The sequence below is a fragment of the Antennarius striatus genome, chromosome 1 (genome assembly GCF_040054535.1).
Source record: "Antennarius striatus isolate MH-2024 chromosome 1, ASM4005453v1, whole genome shotgun sequence".
Taxonomy (NCBI): domain Eukaryota; kingdom Metazoa; phylum Chordata; class Actinopteri; order Lophiiformes; family Antennariidae; genus Antennarius; species Antennarius striatus.
In genome coordinates, this window is record NC_090776.1 from 16,128,774 (window position 1) to 16,154,434 (window position 25,661).

At 41.4% G+C, this 25,661-nt stretch overlaps 1 protein-coding gene across 1 annotated transcript in view; it reads left to right on the forward strand.

Moving 5' to 3' along the window:
• LOC137597745 (heterogeneous nuclear ribonucleoprotein C-like) overlaps positions 1-25,661 on the forward strand; it is a 51,993-nt gene that overhangs the window by 10,453 nt on the left and 15,879 nt on the right. The window contains exon 2 of the mRNA XM_068318362.1: positions 1,112-1,187. Within this exon, the coding sequence (XP_068174463.1) occupies positions 1,112-1,187 (76 nt within the window). The remainder of the gene's footprint in view (positions 1-1,111; positions 1,188-25,661) is intronic.

Here is a 25,661-nt window from a genome sequence, read left to right on the forward strand (position 1 = left end):
ACGTGGTGTAACAAAGACCCGATTCAATCCAGCAAATGAGGTGGAGGAAGAATCTTTTTTTGCTTTCAACATTTTCAGTTTTTAAATGCTATGTATAAACTATTGGACAGTTTTCGATGAAACTTGGCAGAATGGTTAAACATTTTTGAAATTTTTTCTCAATTACACATAAACTTGCTCATGGATTGCATGAAATTTGTTGGAAGTGGTATTTGCTCGCCAAATTATTGTCTGAGCATTGCATTTAGCATTTTACAAGTGTTAAATCCATCCATCCATCCGTCCATCCATCATCCATCCACCCTTCTTTTTATGGTCCTGTCTACTCCAGTGTACGGCTCTGGTTAGTAGCAGTGAACCTGTCAGTAGCAGAGGTCAGGTCTTTGCTTGCAGAAGCATTTCCAGCTGCAGAGAAGCCATTCAGCAGGTCACTGTTTGAATACATACTGTCAGAAGATTATTTCTGGTGAAGGAATTCACATGTATAAATTTCCTTTCACACTTCTAAATCCACGCTTAATTAATTGTAGCTTCCAGCTATTTGACAGTCACGTGTGTGTTTGTGTGTGCATGTACAGCCGGCCTAGTCACACTCCATTCACTGCCCATCTGCCCATGTCAGTCCATCCTCCTCTCCACCTCTCTTTACTCCTTCACTTATTTACTCTCCTTTGCACTCAACTTTTGTAAGTCACTGCTGAGCCACGGCCAACACAAGTCACGATCTGTCAGGGTGTACTGTAATCAAGACGACTGGTGGTTATTTCCTCCCTGGATTGTGTGTGTTAGAGATTTTTTCAGCAGAGGTTTTTACACAGACAAGTAGAGATGAGGTATGACTGTGCCACTGGGCTCTGATATACACTTGCAGATGGGAGACAAAAAAAAGGAGGTGAACAGCTGGCTTGGAGTGGCAGGAGAAATCAACAATAAGTTTTAGTCTGTGTGTTATCCTTTGGTCATTAGCATTTTGGCAATGTTTATACAGATTGTAGACAAACATGAGCAGACACTGTACAGGTATTGCAGCATATTAAATCACCTGAAAACTCATGCCTGTGCTTTGGACCAATGTTGTGTTGGGTCTTACATGAAGTGTGTGCTCTTCCAGACATGAGCATGAGTGGAGAGTTGAAGTCCAGCCGTTCCAGGGCAGCAAGTAAGAGGGCCAGCACTACAACTTATGGGTGAGTACACTACCCAGCACACACACGCACACGCACACACGCACGCACGCCCGCGCAGACACACACACACACACAAACACACACACACACACACACACACACACACACACACACACACACACACACACATACACACACACACACACACACACACACACACACATACACACACAGACACCAATACACTCTCAGAGATAAATGCTGTAAGTCTTTATGTTTAACTCAACAGTTCCACGACAGTATTGTAATCAATGCTGAATTGCTTCTTGGGTTTCTGCTTACTTCATACCAGCTGCAAATGTAAGCTGTTATTGATTTTAATCAAACTGTTCCGTCTCCATCAGTCAATATTTTAATCTATCTGTTAATGTAATGAACACGTATGACTGGAGCTGATTATTGTTGGAGGTTCAATATGGGACTATGGAGCTGTGCTAACATTATCCATTAGCTCGGAGTGTGTGAGGGGAGTAGAGGGCGAGGGGGGGTGTACTTGTTTAAATTCGTTCACGACTTCATTACTCTTACATCCAATTCCAGCTCTCCTTGAACTGTATCTCTTCTCCTAGCTGCAGCTCTGTAGCCTGAGCTTCTCTAATGAGCATAAACCAGAGAAAGTACTGTGTGTGCTTACTATCCCCGACTGGGGGGGGGGGGGGTGTATATGAATGGGTTGTCTGTTTGAATGGGGGTGTATATGATTCACACTTGAAATTGAACGTTTTCATATAAACTGTCAAAGATAGGATAATTAAATTTTGCAGATAGATGTATTCTCTACTTTAGACGACTGGATTCATAAATGAATGGCAAAAAATCAACATATTAATATCTGTATCTATTGTCACTTCACTTTATTCATAGAAGTACCATGTGGCAGGAGATATTGAGGACTGACTTCATGTATAGACTCATTTCTCAGCTCACCTCCTACATATACAGTAGCCCTTAATACAGCCTTGGATGAGGGAACAAAATCTGAGGTGCTAAGAAAACATCATGACAAAACATCGATATTCATTCAGTTCCTGGAAAAGTTTCCTTTCCGCAGATGTCATAAAACAGTTTAGATTTGTTTTACCAAAAAGAGCACTCAAGTTTTTTGCTGACATGGTAGATAGTGAGAGCTGAGATACTCACATTAAAGCAACTGGAGTGAGCATATTGCCATATATTATTGAAATATTTTGTAGGGCAGAATAGAGAATAGGAATGGAAGAGAACAGGAAATAACAAACAGACAAAATAATATCAGTGCTGGCTTCCTTGCTGCGAGCCCAATCGGCTTCAGCTGCAGACTTCCCAGCTCAACCCCAAATATGGATATTTTTTGCTTTCCTGCTGCAGTTCCATTTTCTTTATCAGGTTTTATTATATCGAACAGTAGTATGTAGAGGTGTAAATACTGCAGTAAGGGATGCTGTTTATTATGTTCTTTGCATGTCCCTCAAAACAGTTAATCCAGCTTCCTGCCTGTGTCCCCTCCCCCTTTCCCTCTGACCATGCCGAAACCTCAAACCCTCACAGAATCATTGCACCCTGTGGTTATTCAGCAGAGCGCAGCCATGCATTAATGAGGTTAGTTGTATAACACACACACACCCTCACTATGACTAACTACGGAACACACCTGAGGTATCAAACTAGATATAGCCCAGACCTGCCTGATTCTTTTTCTTTTTATTTATGGAGCTTACATTTATACGTGAAGAACAGAACCAGTTTTTAAATAACATCCATGCAGCCTTACAAGCATCTATTTAAGGCTACTATCAGGGTAAATGTTAGCTTTAGCATGGGCCAACATTAAAGTATAGTTGCAGTTGTTGTTGAACGAATTTAGTCATTATTGATGGTTGATGTTGAGGGAAACATGAATGCGTGTATACAATTATGCCCATTAGTAACATATGGGCTTTCCAAATTGTGAACATCAGTTTTTGTAAGACTTCCCAATGTATCATGTCACAGATTTAGAGTTCTTGGAAAAATTAATTGAATTAAAAAACAAGTTATTATGCATGATAATTTCCCAGAAACAGCAGAGCAGAACAGTTTAAGTCACAAATATAAATCATAGCAAGATGGCGACTGATAATCTTTCTTTCCTCATTCTGATAATCCTGTTCTGTGCTGATGGCAGCAGTATGCCCTGACACTGCTCTGCTTCTGTTCTCAAAACACTGGAAAACAAACACTACTGCCCGTGGCCTTGATTACTTTGCAAGCAGACTTTCCCACTCACATTTGGGATGCTAAACTACGGTACTTTAATCTGGTCACGAAACACAGAGGGTGCCAGCATTTCTGAATTACTATTCCCTGGATTATCGAGCTAAGGTAAAGATTTTCCCCACATCTCAACAGCTAACTGTTCTATTGTAGTTAATGTATGAATGTAGTTCAAGTAAGCTCTTGTCTCATAGTAGCTGCCACCGTTTCCTCTTCTCTTTCTGTTCACAAACAGCCACTCTCTCATATGCCTCCCGTGGGCCATCTGCTCAAGAGTGACCCTTGTAACATAAGGGTTTTGTCATTATTTATCATCTGTACATTCTGGCTGTCACAGTTCCCCCCTAGCTTGGCAAGCCCCAGCTGTGGATGGAGGGATTGGGTAGAGAGAGTTCCGAGCATTTCACAGCCCAGATGCTGCTGCTGCAGCCGTGGCCTCTGTCTGCTTCGTTGCACTAACACAAAAGATCACTGTATTGAGTGGCCTATATAATGAGGCTCAGGTGCCAAAGTAGACCCAGTGATGTATGTGTTTGTGGTCTTATATTATTATTTAAATAGCCGTACGAGTTATCCAGAAGAAAAGGCTTCTGTAGTGAGAGACTTCAATCTGTCACTTCTTACTTTGTCTCTTCACCCTGTTAATGTGGTCAATGATACAGAGCAAAATTATGCACAAGTGAATGAAGAAAGGATCATCACTTGTGGCAGCAGAAAAAATTTCATAATGACTGTATTGGCCCGAATATAAGGCGCTGTTTTTTGCATTGAAATAAGACTGAAAAAGTGGGGGTCGTCTTACATTCAGGGTCTAGACATTATACCCATTCACAATAGATAGATAGATAGATAGATACTTTATTAATCCCGGAGGAAATGCTAGATGGCGCCAGATATCTTTAAAGCGAATGCTGAACTTAACTTTCCAGGCCAAAGCGAACCCCTGTCACGAAGAAGAAAAAAAAAAATAGCGGGAAGAAAGAAGAGAGAAGAAAATAAGAGAAGAGATAACAGAAAATGGAAAAACGTTGCGGCAATCTGGAGAAAAGTGGGACGAAGATTGGCCAGGTTAACCGGCAGCTGAGGAGAAGTTATGATGCAAACTTCAAGATGAGGGTGATAAATGAGGCAGTCTTCAAACAATTAAAAAGCGGCTTTCTCTCTCAAATATATTGTTATAATTTGTTTCAGATGTACTGTAATTATTTAAAATAAAAATTAAATTTGGTATTCAAAAAGTCTTTTTTTCAAACTTGAGTCTTGAAAAAGAGGGGGTTGTCTTATAATCAGGGTCGTCTTATATTTGGGCCAATACGGTGCTCTTAATTTGGCAGTTAGATCCATTGTGGAGATTGTGATCAAAGGGCATCCACCCTGGATGCCCTTTGATCACATCAATAAATAAATCAGCAGCATCAATATAAATCCCTCCATGGAGTCAAAACTTCAGTGGTGGTGGTGGCTGTTGGCTCTGCTGAGATTTATTGAGACTGATGTTATAAAGAAGCTGGTGGCTTTGTAAAGACTGGGTGGTGACCTGAAGGTGGAGGGTGCAGTAGCAAAGAATAGAGAAATATTTTTTCATGGCTGACCATGAAACTGTGTCATTGTTGGTTTACTGGTTGGTTGGTGAAATATAATTTTATCTAAATTTTATAACATAGAGAGGTGTGCTGAACATGAGTAAAGTCCTCACATTCCAATAGAAGAGATTGTGACCTTATTTAACACAAGGCAGAAAATACTAAAAGCAATTGTAGCTGCCAAATGATGACACACAATTGGTTTTTGGGTCTCCAGGCACCTTATTGGAGTTTCAATAAATGTTTCGTAAACCCATATCCCTCTTTGTCATCAGGTTTACGCAAACTATCTCTTTATTGCCCACCTGGCAGTCTTTATAATAACATGACCATTTGTATTCATGAAAACAACCCTGGATTTTTGTGACAAGCTAGTTTGTGAGAGATGTGATGTTATCCTTGACATTTTCATAGAGTACAAAAAGCCTTTCCGTGTAAAGAAGCTTTTGAACAACAACTACCACAATCAGTTGGAAATAGCTTTCTAAGTCTCTAAGTGATGTCACAGGTTGCACATCACTTGTTGCTTTACCAGCTTCATCACAGACCAATAGCTCATCAGTGATAAAAGCTGCTGTTTTCGTAAAGTTTCAGTATTATTGAGAAAGATCATGATACACTATAATTTCAAACATTGTTGCAACTCTACTGTCAATACTTAAATGTGACCCAAAATTCTTATGTTGTATAAGAGAAGCCAGTGCCTGTAATGCATACAAATAGAGCCGTGTTTACATCAAGGTGTACAGAAGTGATGTGCATACAGTGACAGTGTCACATCCTGATGGTCACCTCACCTGATGTGAACTAGCCCTGTGCAAGGGCTTTAATTGGTTTTATTTTTGTTGCTGAGTTGTAGGTACATCTGCAGTGCAGTGAGATAAAATGAATTGTGAGATGTGTCATGTTGGCGCAGCTCATTGTCCAAAAAACAAACCTCTACAAGGTGATACTCAATATCACTGTTATTCCACAGTTCTCTGGCAAATTTGCCGCTGAGGATTTTCACCATAGATCTATACTTCTCTGTGAATAGCTACTCTTAACATCCCTAGCTACTCTTAAAGGTCCCATATCGTGCTTTTTTTAAATTCATGTCATTCAGCTTCCAGATGTCCAACTACATCGCATTTGAACTGTCTTGCCCTAAAAGTTATCCGTGGTCCTCAATATCTTTCATTGAATATTGATAAAATCACTTCCGCTTTAAAAGCTTGGTTTTAATGGGGCATGGCTCTGAGGTCCCTATCTCCACTCCCCTCCCCCCTCTGTGCCTGCTCTATCAACAACTCACAAAACCCCACGCGTTTACGGGCGTTTTGTTTTGATCCAGTGCCGGAGCGGTCGTCAGTCTGAAACTTTTCTTTCAGTAACTTCGTTACTACGTATTTCGCTCTTATTTTTCTTGTGTTTGTCTTCCTTGTTAATAACTTGATTTCTCTGCGCTGAACGTGAAGCTGCTTTCAGCTGAACGTTACTCTGTTGTTAAACACTACATGGGCTGATCCTACTGAGACCTTCGGTAAGCATCGTGTAGAATTTAGAACACAGTGTTTGCAAATGGGACAAAAACCAGTGGAGACGACATCCGATGTTTGACAGGACATAATAAAAGCTGTTTCCCAACAATCGTCATGGACAATGTGCAATCGCTAGCTAAGAACTCTGAGCAGCAAAGCTACTGCCGGAAAGCAGCTAAGTTACCGGTAGATCGTAATACAAAGCGAAAGGGTACTGTATAGTGAACTGTTGGCTGTTGGATGCCGTCTCTACTTATTCTGCGTCCACTAACCTACGTCAACATAGCATTTTACTCATAAGAAACTAAGATAAAAAGATAAAAATGTTCTCTCTCTCTCTCTCTCTCTCTCTCTCTCTCTCTCTCTCTCTCTCTCTGTCTGTCTCTCTCTTTGTCTGTCTCTGTCTGCCTGCCTGCGTGCATGTGTGTGTGTGTGTGTGTGTGTGTGTGTGTGTGTGTGTGTGTGTGTGTGTGTGTGTGTGTGTGTGAACGTATCCAGCCTTTGTCTCTCACAAGGCTGGGAATGAGTGATAATTTCACTTCTTGATTTCTGCCTGGATTATTTCACATGCAGGCTGTGTGTCAGTTGAACTAACCCTTGACTGGTGACTGAATATCTGTTAGGCTGTAAATAAAGGCTGAGGCTGTTTGTTTATGAGCAGTGTGGATATACACAGCTGTGTTCGCTATGTCGATGAGGATACACCTTTAGCGGACACGCACACATATGACTGAAGCAAAGCTAACTAGTTAGCCAAATGCTAGCTGACTTCAACAGCTTGTGAGGAACTTTCAGTGTGTAGCTCTGAGCTAGGACATCACCACACATCGCTACCAAAGCCTGTGCGAACTCCCCCCTGGGGATGACCACGCCCATATCCGGGTGGACAATAATATATGACTCAGGATTGGTCAATTCAGTCTATCAATCACCCTGGAGATGATGTAAGGTTCGGGGATTTATGAATTTGATCGTTTTTGATTCTGTCCAGCCATGAATCCAAAAGATTCAAAATATATATCTAAGCAGGAAGCGTTAATTTTCCAGATTCTAGGATTTGGTCGGGTTAGGGAGGACCACTATGTATACCGTATGTAGAGACCTGAGACCTTTAACATCCCTTGCTACTCTTAACATCCCTAGCTACTATTAACATCTCTAGATACTCTGCAGGGGGCAGATTTTCCAAAAATTTTAGCCAACTGCTAAAATTTTACCTTAATAACTGTGAATTTATTAGCGACCTCTTCTGAAAATGATGTTGAACCCCAAAAAGAAGTCCAATTGCTCCATATTCATCCTTCAATATTACTATGACCTAGATGAATGTGAATTTCAACAAAACTATGGCATAAGTGTAGGGAGGAATGAGTCCTCGTCACTGAACTTTCATTATTTCTTCACAAAATAATTAACTGTATTAAAATTCCCAGATTTATTAATTCTGGAAATTGGGTTTCAAGGAAATTAACATTCACGGCTCAACTCTCGCTATTATGTTTTGAGCAAACTTACTTGACCAAACTTTAGATTCTCTACAATTGTCTTTGAGTCAGTTTTTTGGCTGTACTGGGTTCTTCGTTGAATGTGTTTAGGTCATTGCAGTCAGTGTTTAGGTCACTACGGTGCTAATTTTATTATGTGCTCCATTTTACTTTAGTGAAGAGAGGACTGCCCTGCATACAGAATGACTGAGCATCTGGACTATGATATTTTAGCCGACTTTCTCCATGTGCTTCCCTCTTTTAATAGTCTCTCAAAGAGGAGTTTATGTTGAGCTGGAAATGGTGCAGTTGCCCCATTTGTCATTTTGGCTCACAGAGGCTAACGGGCAGGACAGGTGAAAGATCAGAATTTAAACAGTCCAGTTGTCCATTGTATAACAGTTGTTGGCGTCCTATATACAGTGTATTGCAGTGTATCGCAGGTGCTACAATCTGCTAATAGGCCGATGACTGATATTATAAAAATGGATATGTGAACAAGAAGTTTGTCAAGAGAGCTGGGTCATTTTGTTTCTCTTTTGGTAGTACTTTACCAGACTAATTTCTGAGAACATGTCTTAACAAGTTGTGTTTTACCCCATTAGACTTTGTTGTCCTAATGTGGCAGAATTTCTTTAATTATTAACTTGATAAAACTGATGTTCAAATTATTGTATCAAAGCAAAAAGATTCCTTACTAGTGCAGTGCTCACAAGTAATGGCGTGTTCAGCATTCAGCAGCAAACATGGTATGGTGTTTTCATTAGTCTGAGCCACTGGTGCACAGAACAGGAAAACAAGACTCGAAGACTAGGCAGACCAACCGGTGTACCAACTGGACTGACCTCCAGAGAGGTTAATGGGAACCATGACAAGATACCTCTTACCTCAACATGTGTGCCCCACCTGTCAGATACCCACCTTGAATTGAAATGTGGCCCCTAGATGAACTAAATGCTACTCATTCTAATTGAAAACTTCTCAAAGTCCAGAGACCTGAGGTTGTATGAGCATCATAAAGAGGAAGAGTGAGGACTGGTGAGTGCGCTATCATCGATCCAGTATAAAACAGAGACAATTCATGAATACATCAAGAAGATGGCCCCCTGGCATGAATTGCCATGAGAGTGCCCTAGGCAGCAGTAGACAGATGATGATGATGATGATGATGATGATGATGATGATGATGATGATGATGATGAAGAGAGTGAACTGAGGAAGATCAAGACCCTCTGTGAGATGCATTACCATTAGATAGAGGAAGTGGCAGACAAAAAAAAATCCTACAATCTTTCACCCGCATATGTGTATATGGGCAAAATTATTAGAACATACTTCATTATTGAATTCAAGATTTTCACTCAGATCCACTGCCACAGCTGTATAAAAACCATTACCAAGTAGAGTAAGTAGCAAGTAAACATTGAATGTCACCCTTTTGATACATCACCTCATGAAATTTTTTACCTGCTGGATTTTTCAGTCATCTGTAAATTTTGTTATTGAAATGTGGAAACATTCAGGAACAACAGAAACTCAACTACAAAGCAACAGCCCATGTTAAGTCACAGAGCATCTAAGAACTCAAATTACAAGTCCTTACATGCTTAGTGTTTGAAAATCACCCACTCTGTTGGTTGAGTTCCAAACTTCCTCTGGCATTTACATCAGCACTGAAACAGTGTACCAGGAGCTTCATGGAATGGGTTTTCATGGTTGAGCAGCCGCATGCATGCCTCACATCACACACACACACACACACACACACACACACACACACACACACACACACACACACACACACACACACACACACACACACACACACACACACACACACACACACACACACACACACATATATAAGACTGTTAGCACTTAACCACGCACAGCTAAGTTTTGATTAAAGCAAATGAATCAAATTACGAAGTTTGACCCCAATTCCTTCCTGTAATTCCAGCAGTGATATTACACATATAGCAAAATAATGAGGACCCCCCCCCCCCCCCCCCATAGGATGAAAGGCAAACTAAAGTGAAACAAATGTTGTTTGCCCATAATACAATGACTTGCTGACTTTACACTAAAACATTATCAAAAGTAATATTCAACACTGCCTGCTGTACGATCAGCACCAGCAAGCATTTTACCATTCAGGCATGGCTTGTGCTGTCACATAGGGGGTAATCACGTTGTCCTCCAAACACAGACAAGTTGAAAGGTCAGGATGGCTCTCATGATCAACACGACAAGCCACTTGTCCTGAATGTACCATGTGTTAAACTTCAGCTTTGTCCCACTGAAGTCAACATCAGCACAGTGTCACAAGCAGGATTAGGACCCAAACACAGGACGCCGGTGGAGTTTATGTCCATTGTTAGTCTAATCAAAAATAAAGGAAACACTAGTGATGTAATGTTCCGTCTCGAGGCGTTGAAGCATGTGCGGAGTTGGGGAGGGGGCGTTCCCGCGAAGCGTGTATCGAGCCTTGCTTCATCTAAGAGAGGAGCTGAAAATGATGACTTCCGAAGCCTCGCTGCCCGGGTGATGCCATGTGACTGATTCAGGTAGTGGTTCGGTTTGTGCCGCCAGTGTTAACAGCGATATGAGTCATGTGTTTTCTAAAGCAGGGGAAATATTGTGATAACCTTTGTGTTCTGTTGTGTGTGTGTGTTCGGTTGTGTGTGTGTTCTGCATGTCGCGAGACTTGAGAGGGGGTGAGTGTGAAAGGTGAGAGTTGAGCAGGAGTTGAGTTAGTTTGGGGATAGTTAATGATTCAGACTGGATGTGTTCATTAAAAGCTCACAAAAGGAGTCTGGAGTCGTCATCTTTGTCCGTATTCATGACACTGAGGGATTGTTACAATATTGTCAAAAAAAAGGAATCACCTAATACCTACCACAGTGGACAAAAATGTTTTTTGTAAATAAAAACCAATGATATGACCCTAGCCTAATCACTGGCTATACCTCAACGTTACAAAAGTAAATCATTGTCCATACCCAAACACAAACCACCCTCCCCTCACTTTACATGTTTACTGTATTTTCATTTTCCTCATGTCCAAATGATCATTTTCCATACTGTCAGCAATGTCAGCAAAATAAAGAAGTATGCAAAACATGTATATTTTAGTGATGGCAGTAGACTGTGTATTAAACAAAAATAATTTCCCTGCAGGGATTATGAATAGATGTATTTATTTTTACACACACACACACACACACACACACACACACACACACACACACACACACACACACACACACACACACACACACACACACACACACACACACACACACACACACACACACACACACAGTGTACTGCCATTACTAAAATATGCATGTTTTGCATACTTCTTTATTTTGCCGACATTTTTACTCACAGGCTTTCTGCAAAATACCACACACTTGAAACTCATGCCAACTGATATTTTAGCATCCAGTAGATGTCGTAGTAGAACAAATGAAGCCTCAAGAAGCTTCGAATCTGAGTGAACCGATTGGATGAAAAGCTTCAATGCTTCACAGGGCTTCATCTACCCATCACTAGGAAACACAACAAGACTCAAGAAGTCCAAAAAACTAGAGACAAGGGCATGAGTACAAACAAATCTGGCGCAGAACCAAAAGAGAACCCGGCTTAAGGAGCCTCAGGCTAATCAGCCTGATCAAGTCTAGATGTTGAGAGGAACAGCAGGTGTAGAGATAAGGCTCCGCCCACGAGTTCGGCCTCTCCTCCTGCCACATCCCAGAACAGCAGAGCATCAGAGGACCAACACCGAACCATGGCACACAGCAGAGGCACAAGTTAGCCATACCAACCTCAATTGAAGGTTGGAGCCACGCAGGTGTAGTGATAGCCCTACCATCTGGCAAATACATAAACACTGTCTGACACTTTTTAGTAAACTCATTCTACTTCTAATTAAAAATCATAATCCAATTGTCATGTATTTCTTTATTCCAATACCAGATTTGCATTTGTTTTTGCTGCCTGACAAAGTACAAGGAAGCAAATACTAATGGATTTATTGGTAATTAATCAAACAATACCATACAAGCAAGTGACATCACTCCTATAAACAGTTCGCTTAGGGATTCTGCAGACAACACATCAAGCTCAGCTGAATCAAACGAACTCACAAACTATCTGGGTAAGAGCTTGACAGACGGTGATTGGAGAGAAAATGTCAGGTTTTTTGACTCAGGAACCAGTCATCAACACCAACAGACATTCTGTTTCCACTTTATCCTCAAATATTTGGAGTCTGCAGTCCATTCCTGAGAGATGATGGGGTTTTTATCTTAAGTAAAGGTCAGTGCAGTCAGAGGTGGATGTACTGCTGGGGAAAAGGTCAGGTGCAGAGAAAGGAGGTGAGTGCGTCTGCTGGTTTCAGGCCTGCTACCAAAGTTCTGTGAGGCGGCAGAGAACAACTGAAGATAGGAGACAGGCGGTTAGAGAATGAGGAAATATTAAGAGGTAGGATGAGGGTTATTACTGGTTTCTTGAGACATGATGCACTATGGAGAAAGGTCATTACTTGGTGGTGAATCATGACTACAGCTACTGCTCCACAGAACAATAAACCAAGAGCAAACCCACTGGCTCTAGGTAATGCAGCAAGACGGATCAAGATCACTTAACAGAGAAAATAAAAATATTTTCCCAGTCACACAATGTGTATGTATGTTTGTGTATGTGCACGCATGTGTAGATGCGTAAGGGGGGTGTTGGTTATATCCATATATTCTGTGGATGTATGCATTACCGAGCCAGATGAGTTATCTCTACTGTCCTGCAGGCTTATCACGCTACAGCGGTCGGTCCTTCTGCTAATGAAGTCATCTCTAACCCAACTGCCTATTTCAAGCTGGGAGGAGAAAAGTAAGGAAAGCATGTAGGAGGAAATAAAAAGGAGACATGAATAAAGATTTATACAACAAGGGTGACAGGCACACCTGGTAATGTAGAGTAACTGTACAGAAGCAAGTGTGAAACAATTGAGAGAGGAGTGGAAGGAGAATGTAATGCAGAGAGAGAGAAAGAAATAAGAACAGTCTGAAAGAGTGAGAGGTGAAGAAAGCAAAGGAGGGATAGCAAGTGAGCACTGCACTGTGTCATTGACCCCCTGGTGTGAACAATCCATCTCAAATTGATCTTCCAGCTTGGCCCAGCAGGGCATTCTGAATCAATCTCAAATTGATCTCTGTGCCAGAGGTCGGGAAAACTAGCAGTAGAGCTTATCAGAAATATAGTGTTGCTGGGAGGATCTGACAGGGAAACTTATCACAATGCACAACAGGAAATGGGCTCTGAACCCCCAGGGTAGCAGACAGACGAGTCTGTTCCCTACACACACACACACACACACACACACACACACACACACACACACACACACACACACACACACACACACACACACACACACACACACACACACACACACACACACACACACACACACACACACACACACACACACACGCAGATACACACAGAGACACACAAACACACACATACTCAATGTCTCTGAATGTACCCAACACAGCCATATACAGACACATGCTCCACAATGTTCAGCGCAGTAGAAACTAAATTGTGGAAAAATTACACACACACAAACACACACACACACACACACACACACACACACACACACACACACACACACACACACACACACACACACACACACACACACACACACACACATACACACACAAACACATACACACCACACTGTGCAGGCATCAGTACACACCTAGAGGCTATGTTCAAAAATAAGTTTGTCAGCGCACAATATGTCAATATGTTCCAAGTTAGACAGGTAAGATTTGAGACCTGGAGCTCTTAATGACTTATAACACGTTTAATGTGTCCTCTGCAAGGAGGGTGAAAAGCCCGAGGAAGGACAATCAATACCAGCTTACATTTAGGGGGTCAGTCAGCTTAGGGGAGTAACTTGTCTCTCCAGGCCCAGTAAAAAATAAAACAATATAAACAATTATCCAAAAGTGACTTTCACTATATATTTTCTGTGAAAACTCACATTCAATCTCAGTGTGTGTAGAAACACACAAAGGAGTGTAGGAACAGAATCAAGAAGAGAACTGTGCATAAAAGTCCCTCATTTGAGAGGGGCCTGCAAGCATTCTCAAATGACTTCCTGTGGATATGGGAAAGAACTCATAAAAAATACTGCTTCATAATTTTGCCCAATGACAATGACTGTGTGTCTTCATCATGTGGCTGCTGATATTTGGTAACTTCTGTAGTCTGCAGTATGCTGTTACTGCTGTCTAATGTCCAGTGTTCCCATCAATGTTTCTAATGGATTGTGGACTCAGCAGTGCTTTTTCTCACTCTTCATTGCAGTATTTACCAGATTGAAGCTGAGGCAAACTTTGCAGTGTGCCTCCGGAGATGGAACGCACAGAAAAGTGACTCATAGTTCATTTTGATGACAGAGAAAACTGCAGAATGACACAGAGATAGGGCAAGGTGAGCAATACAGGATTGGAACGAAAAGAAAAAAAAACAGCGACGAGGGTAGGAAAGTCTCTGAGCACGTCAGCATTTGGGAGGCTGCATAAGAGCCTTTTCAGGTGCGTGGACTCGAAAAGCTCTCTGTCAGCACAGAGGGGTAATAGGGGTTATAGAGGTGAACAGACGGAGTGAAAATGTGAGCAAATAAAAAACTGACAAGTGGGTACAAGTGGTTGCATATAGTAGGAAGTATTACAATGCATCAGTGACCCCAGTGACCCTCAATATTTCCTGAAAGTACACAAATGCATATGAACGTATTCTCTCTAGAAACATCCCTGCAAGCATTCAGTGAATTTAAAGAAAATAATTCTTCCAGAACATTTTCCAGAAAATAGTGATAAACTGTAAATCTCATTGATTATTCTGGCAAAACATGGAAAGCAAATGCAGATGTCAGAAGCCCAGTGAAGCCTGAAGCCTGTTCAGAGTGGGACTGTTTCACCCTCATGGCACCTCACCATTCAGTGATCCAGCAGAGGTAATAACAGCTTAGAATCCATGTCTGTAAAAAATAGACAGATCTGATGAGGTGATGATAAAGTCAACTGGAATGGCCTTCAAATGAAGCGATGGTCAGTGGTTTGTTGCCCTTCATGCAGAGGATAAAATCAGCCGCTATGTAACGGGAAAGGTTGAAGACTTTCGTTGCCATGCTATTTAGTTGTTTAAAAAGCATTGCTTAAAACATTTGTAAAATGTCAGAATAAACAGACGATTATACAGTACATCATACATCTTTTGCTTTCCGATGCCAGCATGCTATCTAAAAATCAAACACCGGTGTAGAGTTGTGCAGCAGGTGGTTTGTTCGGTGTGCATAAAAGCAGCGTAGAGAACTGTCTTTGTTGCAGCTTGATTATGCAACGCCTGTGTGAAATAGCCTAAAGACAGATCATTAAGTGGAATCCCTGTTGTGGTCGGCTCTTCAGCCACAGCGCTCAGTGCACAGGCACAAACTAATGCTTATTGTAGTTTCAGCAAAGAAAACTAGGCAGGTTTCTTTTTTTTTTCTCCGTGTTGGATAAAAACATACATCCCAAGCCCACACCACTCAACAACCGCCCACAGGCATTCATGCATGTACACATAAATGTGTATATTAATTAACCAATTCATTTTTTTTTTAAAATAAGCAGCATTTTCCCTGCATGTTGCCACCTTGTCCTTGTCGACCTCCTTCAAAGATGACTGCAAAAAGTCCGATTTTATCAGTTTTTCTCACAGTGCTGACTTGCAGTTTTCCAACACACAAGACAGAAATACCCCAAAAAGTAATAACTCCAAGACTTATACATCAGTAGTCAGTTTAACTGTTCATGGGTTAAACCAAATTTTATAATTCTACTCTTTCTACTTAAGGTCAAGGACTTCTTCTGGCTCCAATTAGTAGTTTAGATTCAGGTGCAGTGGAATCTTGCAAATAGCATCAGAATTACTATTTCCTCATAGTATGTTTTATTATTTTTTGAAGCATCACCCACTGTAATTTTAATGCCTAATTTTTGAGTGAAGCAGCCCATTGTTATTGTGAAACTTGTACAAACATAGTACTAAAGTCGTGCACCTAATATCCCTCTTTAAATAGGTCTGTCTTTTATATTTGATTTTATGGCCACTTTTGATGCCTATCCAGCAACAGTGAGACAAATGCAGAAAAGCTGTCGACTTAGCATTGCTAATGTTAGCTGAGCTGTAAGCTTCACCCTGTGAGGATCGTAGACTGAAGTCTGAGGTTGACTCTGTAAATATCAGTCCTGTCGATCACAGATAAAGCCACAGACAGCTTTTGAGGGGGCTTTTCTGAATGGCAGCTTATAATTTGTCCTAGATATTCTTTAAAAGCAACCGCCCCTCCCATGCGCGCGCGCACACACACACACACACACACACACACACACACACACACACACACAGAGCTGTAGCATATTTTTTCTGACAGCATCTTTTTTTTTAAAGTTAGCAACAAAGTTAATTTTAGCAGAGCGTTGTCATATGGCTTTGTCCTTTGCCCCATCAGTTGGCCTGAAATAACTTTTTCCTCAATAGTAGAGTAGTAGATAAGCTGTGTGTGTTTGTGTGTGTGTGTGTGTGGGTGTGTGTGTGTGTGTGTGTGTGTGTGTGTGTGTGTGTGTGTGTGTGTGTGTGTGTGTGTGTGTGTGTGTGTGTACGTGTGTGAGTGTGTGTGTGTGTGTGTGTGTGTGTGTGTGTGTGTGTGTGTGTGTGTGTGTGTATGGATGTGTGTGTGTGTGTGTATGGATGTGTGTGTGTGTGTGTGCATGTATATATGCATAGACAGTGGTGGAGTAATATCTCGACATATGACTTATTTTAGATATGAGTCGTACCACTATCCAAATTTGTGTTCGACATACGAGCGAAACCGGACATATGAGCCATGCTTTGGGACACCCCTGCAAATTAGTGGATGGATACAACCTCAGCTGAGACTAGATCTCGTTCTCTCGAGATCCAGTCTTTTGGGGAGTAGAGATGGAGCAGGCATGTACCTGTGACTTTTGCATTTCTTCTCATTCTTTATCATTGTTTACATAACTTATTTATAATTAATTATGCACAGGTAATGTATGCACATCTATTGGTTGATAAAAAATGTTTGTTTTTTCCAGAATTTAGGGGCTTTTGGGGCTTTTCTACTATGCTGGAATGGATTAAATTGGTTTTAGTTATTTAAAATGGGGAAATGTTTTGCTTACGAGTTGTTTGACTTTCGAACTCAGTAACGGAATAAATTCAACTCATCTCTAGGTTTTAACATATATTGTATTTGGTGTAGTTGTCACATGTTACGTTGTGATACTTGTTTTTTTATTATCTTGGTGTTTATATCAGGAGGAACAGTTGCTACCACCGCACTGTGTGGGCTCTGAGTGCCCTGTTTGTCACTGTCACATTGCTACTGCGTGATGCCTATAATTAATATGAAATATCCTGAACTCTGAAATTTGCAATTATTGCTCCCAGCAAGACCTTGAGCTTTTGATGAATGGCACTCAGCGTAACCAATTGGAACTGCTTTAGAGAAGCCCCACGTATACAAAGAAGTGCTGCATCACTGACAGATGACATGTTAAGCAGCCTTAATTTCCAACTATCAGTCAGTCCTTCATAAGCTCTAACAACAAACTTGAATTGAGAGGATGTTTTTATAGCTTTGAAACAATGCAAGGCATAGTTTGGTGATTTGGAAATGATATTGTGTGAGGCACTTATCCATATTTAGACTATTATCTACAGGTGATGATCAGCGTGACATATTGAGGCTAAACAATTTAACATTGTGGTTTGAATCAATAGTAAGATGCAGTTACCTAAATGAAAGCCCACTATTAAAATAATCAATTTACATCAAAGTGTGTATTATATTTTGAAATATTTTACCTTTCCATGGCTGCTAAACCATCATTTTCTTGGTCACTGTTTTGACATCTATCTATCTGTCTGTCTGTCTGTCTGTCTGTCTGTCTGTCTGTCTGTCTGTCTGTCTGTCTGTCTGTCTGTCTGTCTGTCTGTCTGTCTGTCTGTCTGTCTGTCTGTCTGTCTGTCTGTCTGTCTGTCTGTCTGTCTATCTATTTTAAGTTCCCTTGTTTTTCTCGTCTCCTCCATTATCTGACCCAAATGGTTGAACTGCGCTTTAATACCGTGTACTGCAGGCATAGCAATACTTAGGTTCTCCAACTGAAGACACGTAATTGACAGCAAAGGGCTAAAAAAAAATTAAACATATACTATATATAATGATGATTTTTTTAAATTTAGGCTTGTTGCCAGCCTACTAAATGTGATGTTGACCCTGTTTACAGCGGTGTATAATTTTTTCGGAGCTAGAACTACTCTGTTTCTCCAAATATACCTACAGTATAAGTTGTTTGTAGTAAGCAGACTATGATGAGCACCTCATCTAACCTCACTGCAAAAAAAGTGAAGTTAAAATAGCAAAGTTTGAAGCGTTGAGTGGTGTGTATATGTGTGTTCACACGGAAACACTCCAGGAAGATGAGGCATTTTCAAAGAATTTGAAGGCACCTAGCACCAAGCAAAGCAAACTTTTCTGAAACTATTAATAGAAGAAGGGAATGACACTGGGAAGACCTTGTTAGATTTTGGTGGTGGATCCAGAGTTCTTCAGACGGATTCTTTACAACCACAAAACAAGTAATATTTCAGAACTAGTGATCCAAATTGTATAGGGCTCGTGGGAAATTCATAACAAATAAAGCAGCTACAGACTTGCACTGCATTGTAGATGGAATAGTAGTTGAAAACCATGCTGATTCAAATAGACGTCAAATGTGCTGTATCTTCAAAATTTACTGAGCTGAAAAAAAACATAATTTGTGAAATACTGTGTTTCTTCAGTAAAAATCTATTATGATTCCACCTCATGGTGAAAGAGTCATATTATTAAGGTCAGACTACAGACGAATTTTGCTTTGGGTGCAATAAAATAATGGGAAAACTTACCATAAATACATTGCTGGAGGTTTGCTCTTATGGGAGTACTGCCTGCAATTTTAGTGTCACTTTGTAATTGTCAATGAAAGAGTTAAGCCAAAATAAGAACTCATTATATGTTAGTTTCTGTGATAACAAAACACGTGCAGAACTATTCACTTTTTATCATCCTGTTGTATAAGAGACCTAAATTAGTAATTGCGCTGTGGTGGAGTGCCCTATATCTCACCTGGCACAGCATGCTTCCCATGTACAATCCCATGTACAAAGGCTTAGTCCTTGGCAACATTCAGCTGTTAACTGTTGTCTCTCTGTTTGAGCAATAAAGGCACATAAAAGCCTAAATGTTTTATTTTTATATATATAATATACACAGTATACCGTGTGTGTGTGTGTGTGTGTGTGTGTGTGTGTGTGTGTGTGTGTGTGTGTGTGTGTGTATATATATATAAGAGTGAGAGAAGAGGATGCAGAAGACAAGGTTAGATGGAGGCAATTGACTTGCTGTGGCGACCCCAGAAGGGAAAAGTCGAAAGGAAAAAAAGAAGAAGATATATATACAGGTATATATGTGTGTGTGTGTGTATGTGTGTGTGTGTGTGTGTGTTTGTGTGTGTGTATGTATGTATATATATATATATATATATATATATATATATTGGAGCTGTCACTTTAACGCGTTAATTACAGTAGATTAATTAACTGCAAATTAACGCGCTATAAAAATTAACGCAATTAATCGCGAGTGGCAAATCAATGCGCAAGCTTTTTAAATTTGGCCCATTGAGGGACCCGTAGGCTGCAGTGACGTCACTTCGGACCTATGCCACTAGTCAAAAGCAGGGTGACCGACAACAGAGATGGACGCGACACAGGAGAGCGAGGCAAGCCCACTCGGACCTTTGGGTGGAAAGTTTCTAAAAAGAACAAAGATGGGACTATTATTATTATTATTATTATTATTATTATTATTATTATTATTATTATTATTATTATTATTATTATTATTATTATTATTATTATTATTATTATTATTATTATTATTATTATTATTATTATTATTATTTGTACCTTTTTCAAAGAGAATTTTCATATCACCGAAGCAGCTCCAGCCTAACATATCATTTAAATGCAAAACATGTCAAGGACACTGAGTTGAACGTTAGCTTACCCTTTTAAAGGAAAAGCCTGCCCTGTTGGCACCTTACTATTGATGTTGCCCTTTTTTGAGGCATGTTATACTATTAATTTTGAATTGCTGTATTGAGTCAGCTTTAGTATTCATTTTGATTGAGAGTCTGCTTATGTGCCTATTTGAGACTCTTATTTTATTTCTGAATTTTATTTATTTTATTTAACTGTATTTGTATTGCATTTTTGAGAAATGCACCAGGCCTAATTGGTTTGCTGACGTGCTTGGCCTTTTTTCTTTTGAATTTCATTTATAAAGCACGCTTAACCAATAAAAATGTGGATTTCAAATCTTCTCTTCTTGGTACATTCTATTGATTAGTCATGCACTACAATTTTGTAATGTCCTAGAATTCAAATTCTTTATTTGGGGGCCTTTAGCAGGTATGAGATTAAAAATGCGATTAATTAGATTAATTAATTACAAATCCTGTAATTAATTAGATTAATTTTTTTAGTCGCCTGACAGCACTAATATACGTATATACGTATACAGAGACTAACGGCTCTGACTACCCGACTGAAGAGATAAACCAAGGAGATTGAGGCCAGGAGAATAAACAAGACCTTCTCCACTCAACCAGCAAAGGTGTACTCTCAGTGCAGGGAAATAGCATCCGGTTAGACCCACCAAGAGCTGAGGTGGAGAAATACTGGAAGGGCATATGGGAAAGAGAAGCATCACACAACACCGATGCCCAGTGGCTAGTGGACCTGAGGACTGACCACAGCTGCCTCCCAGAACAAGAACCAGTAACCATCTCAATGGCAGACATCCAAAAAAGAGTGTCAAAGATGAAGAGTTGGTCAGCACCGGGCTCGTATATGATCCATACATACTGGCTAAAGAAGCTGACAGCACTCCACGAGCGTCTAGCAGCACAGATGAACCAGCTGCTAATGGATGGGACGCACCCAGAATGATTGACTGAAGGCAGGACAATCCTGATCATGAAAGACCCACAGAAAGGATTTACCCCATCCAACTACCGGCCAATAAGCTGTCTCAGTATAACATGGAAGCTCCTGTCAGGCATCATGGTGGCTAAGATGAGTAGGCGCATGGATCAATATATGAACGGGGTACAGAGAGGAGTTGCTAGTAACACCAGGGGAGCCAAGCACTAGCTACTGGTGGACAGAGCAGTACACAGAGACTGTAAGAATAGGCAGACCAACTTGTGCACCGCCTGGATTGACTACCAGAAAGCCTATGACTCAATGCCACACACGTGGATACTGGAATGTCTGGAACTGTACAAGATCAACAGGACACTAAGAGCCTTCATCAAGAACTCAATGGGAATGTGGAAGACAACCCTGGAGACTAACTCCAAGCCAATTGCCCAAGATAACATCAAGTGCGGCATATACCAAGGGGATGCACTATCACCACTGCTGTTCTGCATAGGCCTGAACTGCCTCAGTCACATCATCACAAAGAGTGGCTACGGATACCGATTCCGAAGTGGGACAACAATCATCCTCTACATGGATGACATCAAGCTGTATGCCAGGAATGAGCGAGAAATTGACTCACTGATCCACACCACCAAGATCTACAGCGACGACATAGGGATGTCATTTGGATTAAACAAATGTGGCCGGATGGTATCAAGAAGAGGCAAGATGATCAGAACTGAAGGGGTCAACCTACCAGGAGGCAGGATAGAAGACATCAAGGACAGCTATAAATACCTTGGAATCCTTCAGGATAACGGCAACCATGAGGAGGCCGCAGGGAAGTCATCCACAGCCAAATACCTCCAGAGAGTAAGGCAAGTCCTGAGAAGTCAGCTGAATGGCAAGAACAACGTCCGAGCTATTAACATGTATGCACTACCTGTCATCAGATACCCCGCTGGGATCATAAGCTGGCCAAAGGAGGAGATAGAAGCCACAGACATCAAGACGAGAAAGCTCCTCACCATGCATGGAGGGTTTCAGCCCAAGTCCAGCATCCTGAGGCTGTACACTAAGTGGAAAGAGGGAGGCCGAGGACTAGTGAGCATCAGGGCCACTGTCCAGGATGAAACATTAAAAATCCAAGAGTGCATCAGGAAGATAGCCCCAACAGATGAACTGCTCAGTGAATGCCTTAGACAGCAGAAACCTGAGGAGGAAGAGGAGGAGGAGACAACATGGAGGGACAAGCCCCTACACGGCATGTACCACCGTCAGATAGAGGAAGTGGCTGGTATCAAGAAGACCTACCAATGGCTGAATAAAGCTGGACTGACAGACAGCACAGAGGCACTGATCATGGCAGCACAAGAACAGGCCCTAAGTACAAGAGCAATAGAGGCCAATATCTACCACAGTAGATCTGACCCAAGGTGCAGGCTATGTAAAGAAGCCCCAGAGTCAGTCCAGCATGTGGTAGCAGGGTGTAAGATGCTCGCCAGCTCAGCATACATAGAAAGGCACAACCAAGTACAGGAACATCTGTACCCGGTATGGACTAGAAGAACCCAAATCCCAATGGGACATACCACCGAAGGTGGTTGAGTACGACAAGGCTAAGATCCTGTGGGACTTCAGCTTCCAGACCGACAAACAGCTGCTGGCTAACAAACCGGACATAGTGGTGATGGACAAAGAGCAGAAGAGAGCAGTGGTGATAGATGTGGCGATTCCAGCTGACGCCAACATCAGGAAGAAGGAACACGAAAAGATTGAGAAGTATCAAGGGTTGAAAGAACAGCTGGAACCGATGTAGAAGTTCAAGGTTAATGTGGTCCCCGTGGTAGTAGGAGCACTTGGGGCAGTGACCCCCAAACTGGAAGAGTGGCTCCAGCAGATTCCTGGAACAACATCTGAAGCCTCAGTCCAGAAGAGCGCAGTCCTAGGAACAGCTAAGATACTGCGGAGAACCCTCAGACTCCCAGGCCTCTGGTAGAGGACCCGAGCTTGAGGATGACACACAGATACCACCCCACAAGGGTGAGAGGGACTTTTTTTGTTTTTAATGTATATAATCTCTTTGGGATTTTAATCACAGTTAACACCTGTGACACTGCCTGATTTAAAATGCAGATTATGTTAATCTTTTGTTTGGATAGTCCAGGGCCATTTATAGTGAGCTCATCTGCAGCATCACTGTTTCCTCTCACTCATGTGTTGTTTTGTCCCTTATGCTACCCTAGTGATCCTCCGTTGCTGTGAGAACAAAGCCCAGCAGCAGCATGGTCGCATTAAGGTTTAATGGTTACAGACTGTAATGACATTGCTTCGGTCCCCAGTGTGACGACATTTAGGCATTGCCTCTTATATCTTCATTGTCTTCAATAGACATTTTTCACATATTAAGTAACAATAGATCTGGCATGCTTCGATCCCTGTTGTCTGATTATAAAAGTACATGATGATTCACATGACTCATTATTTCCAACTGTGGCATTCTCTGGCTTGTCGTCAACCCCAGCAGTAACCATCCTATGACACACCATGCATCAGCATTGCCATGGCTGATCCTACTGTATCAGATAGGAATGTCCCTACCCTGACAGCTGTAGGTGACCATGACTCATTCCTCTTTCTATCCCTGTCCTCTTTTTCTCTTTAACAGAAACTCCACTTATCCCCTCTCCCTAACTCCATCCGTCCTACCTTTCCATTTATCCACTTACGTGAGAGTTTGCTTGAGGTGACACTGCCTCCTCAAGCCATTCAAGTGTGAAGATACCTCTGATGAGTATACAGTATCTATGAGGAGGCAGGTGGACGCAATCTGATGGACAAGCAGTCCAGAAGGACAAAGACATATCTTTCCCTGGACAATCGTTGCTGGGTCTCCTCCCTGCCTGTTTTCTTATATGTTCTGCCGTTGCTCCAGCTCCAGTTCCGGCTCCTGCTCAGTGTGTTATTGATGCAGAAGCATTCTCCTGCTCCTTTCAATCGATGCACTCCTCTTATACTCCACTTTCTGACAGTGTGACTGCAATCAAACCAAAGGTCTGTCAATCCGAGCCACTTAAACTTAACTCAAGAAGGATGGCTGCAATCAGACACACAACCTTTATCAATACATCTATTTTCCTCACACTGAGTAATTTGCTCTGAGTCCATATTTAAGGTTGATTCATGTGAGGCAGAAATTTACGAGGCTCATGAGTTATCATTACTATAATACCTCCCATGCACTCAGTCTAGAGCACCATGTCAACATCCTGCAGCAAATGCAGCTCACCCAAAAGATGGGGATCGGTGGACCAAGCAGTAATGGATGTTAAGGAACAGATTACATGGTAATGTATTATTGATCCTGCACAAATCATTGATTAAAGAAGAGCATGTGATTGCTGCATGCAACCAACAACATGCTTCTTTGTAAAGTGTTAATGGTGAAATGATGTAGACATTTTAAAATCCTGAAAATCCGCGGTGCACTGGCGTCGTGCCCGGAGTGTCCTCCGCCTCACGCCCTATGCCAGCTGGGATAGGCTTCAGGTCCTGTGACCCGCTACAGTGGTTAAAGCGGTAGAAAATGGATGGATGGAGACACACACACACACAGTATATATATATATATATATATGAGTGTGTGTGTGTGTGTGTGTGTGTGTGTGTGTGTGCGTGTGTGTGTGTTCGTGTGTCTGTGTGCGTGTGTGTGTGTGTGCATGTGTGTGTGTGCGTGTGTGTGTGTGTACAAGCCCCAGAAACAAACACACGGAAAGGCATCACCCAAATGACACAACACTTAAATTAAGGAAAGAAAATGTAAGAACATAAATTACGTTTTTACTTTTCCAGTCAAGCCACAGTTCACTGGTTCACTGGTAATAGCTGACAGCTTGATTAATACCTAAAACAATACTGACCATTCCATAAGGTACCAGTGAATTAGAAACATGAGCAACTCCAGTGAACAGGTTAAACCTTCCATTCCACCAGGAGACATTTGTCTGTCTGTTGTCTCTCCAGCCAATCCATTGTGCCAAAATCAATGTCATGACATCCTAAGGCAAATGAAAATGTATATGTAATGTTGGAAAACTTTGAATACAAGAGACAAAGAGGAAATGGAGCGTGAGGTCAGATGGCCACTTATACGATAACCTGCAAAATATCAGAAATTTCTGGGAATCACTGCAAACTCTTAGTAGCTTGTGTGTTAGAGTCACCACCATGTGGTGAGGGTAGAGCACACGTTTACTCCACAGATAGGCAGGTAAGTTCACTAGATTACATATTATATGTAAGTGGATGTATATGATTTAGTCACTTAGTGGCCGTCCCTTATCAGGAATTAATATATCTTACAGACATTCAGTATTCAGTATTCATTTCATCCCTGGAATTAGAGATAATTTAATTTGGAAAAGATGGATTTGAACCCAATTCATTCATTTCTTCATCTTCTTGAATCCTCTTATCGGACACATGGGTCACAGGTTATGCTGGAGCCTAGCCTAGCCTAGCCTATGGATA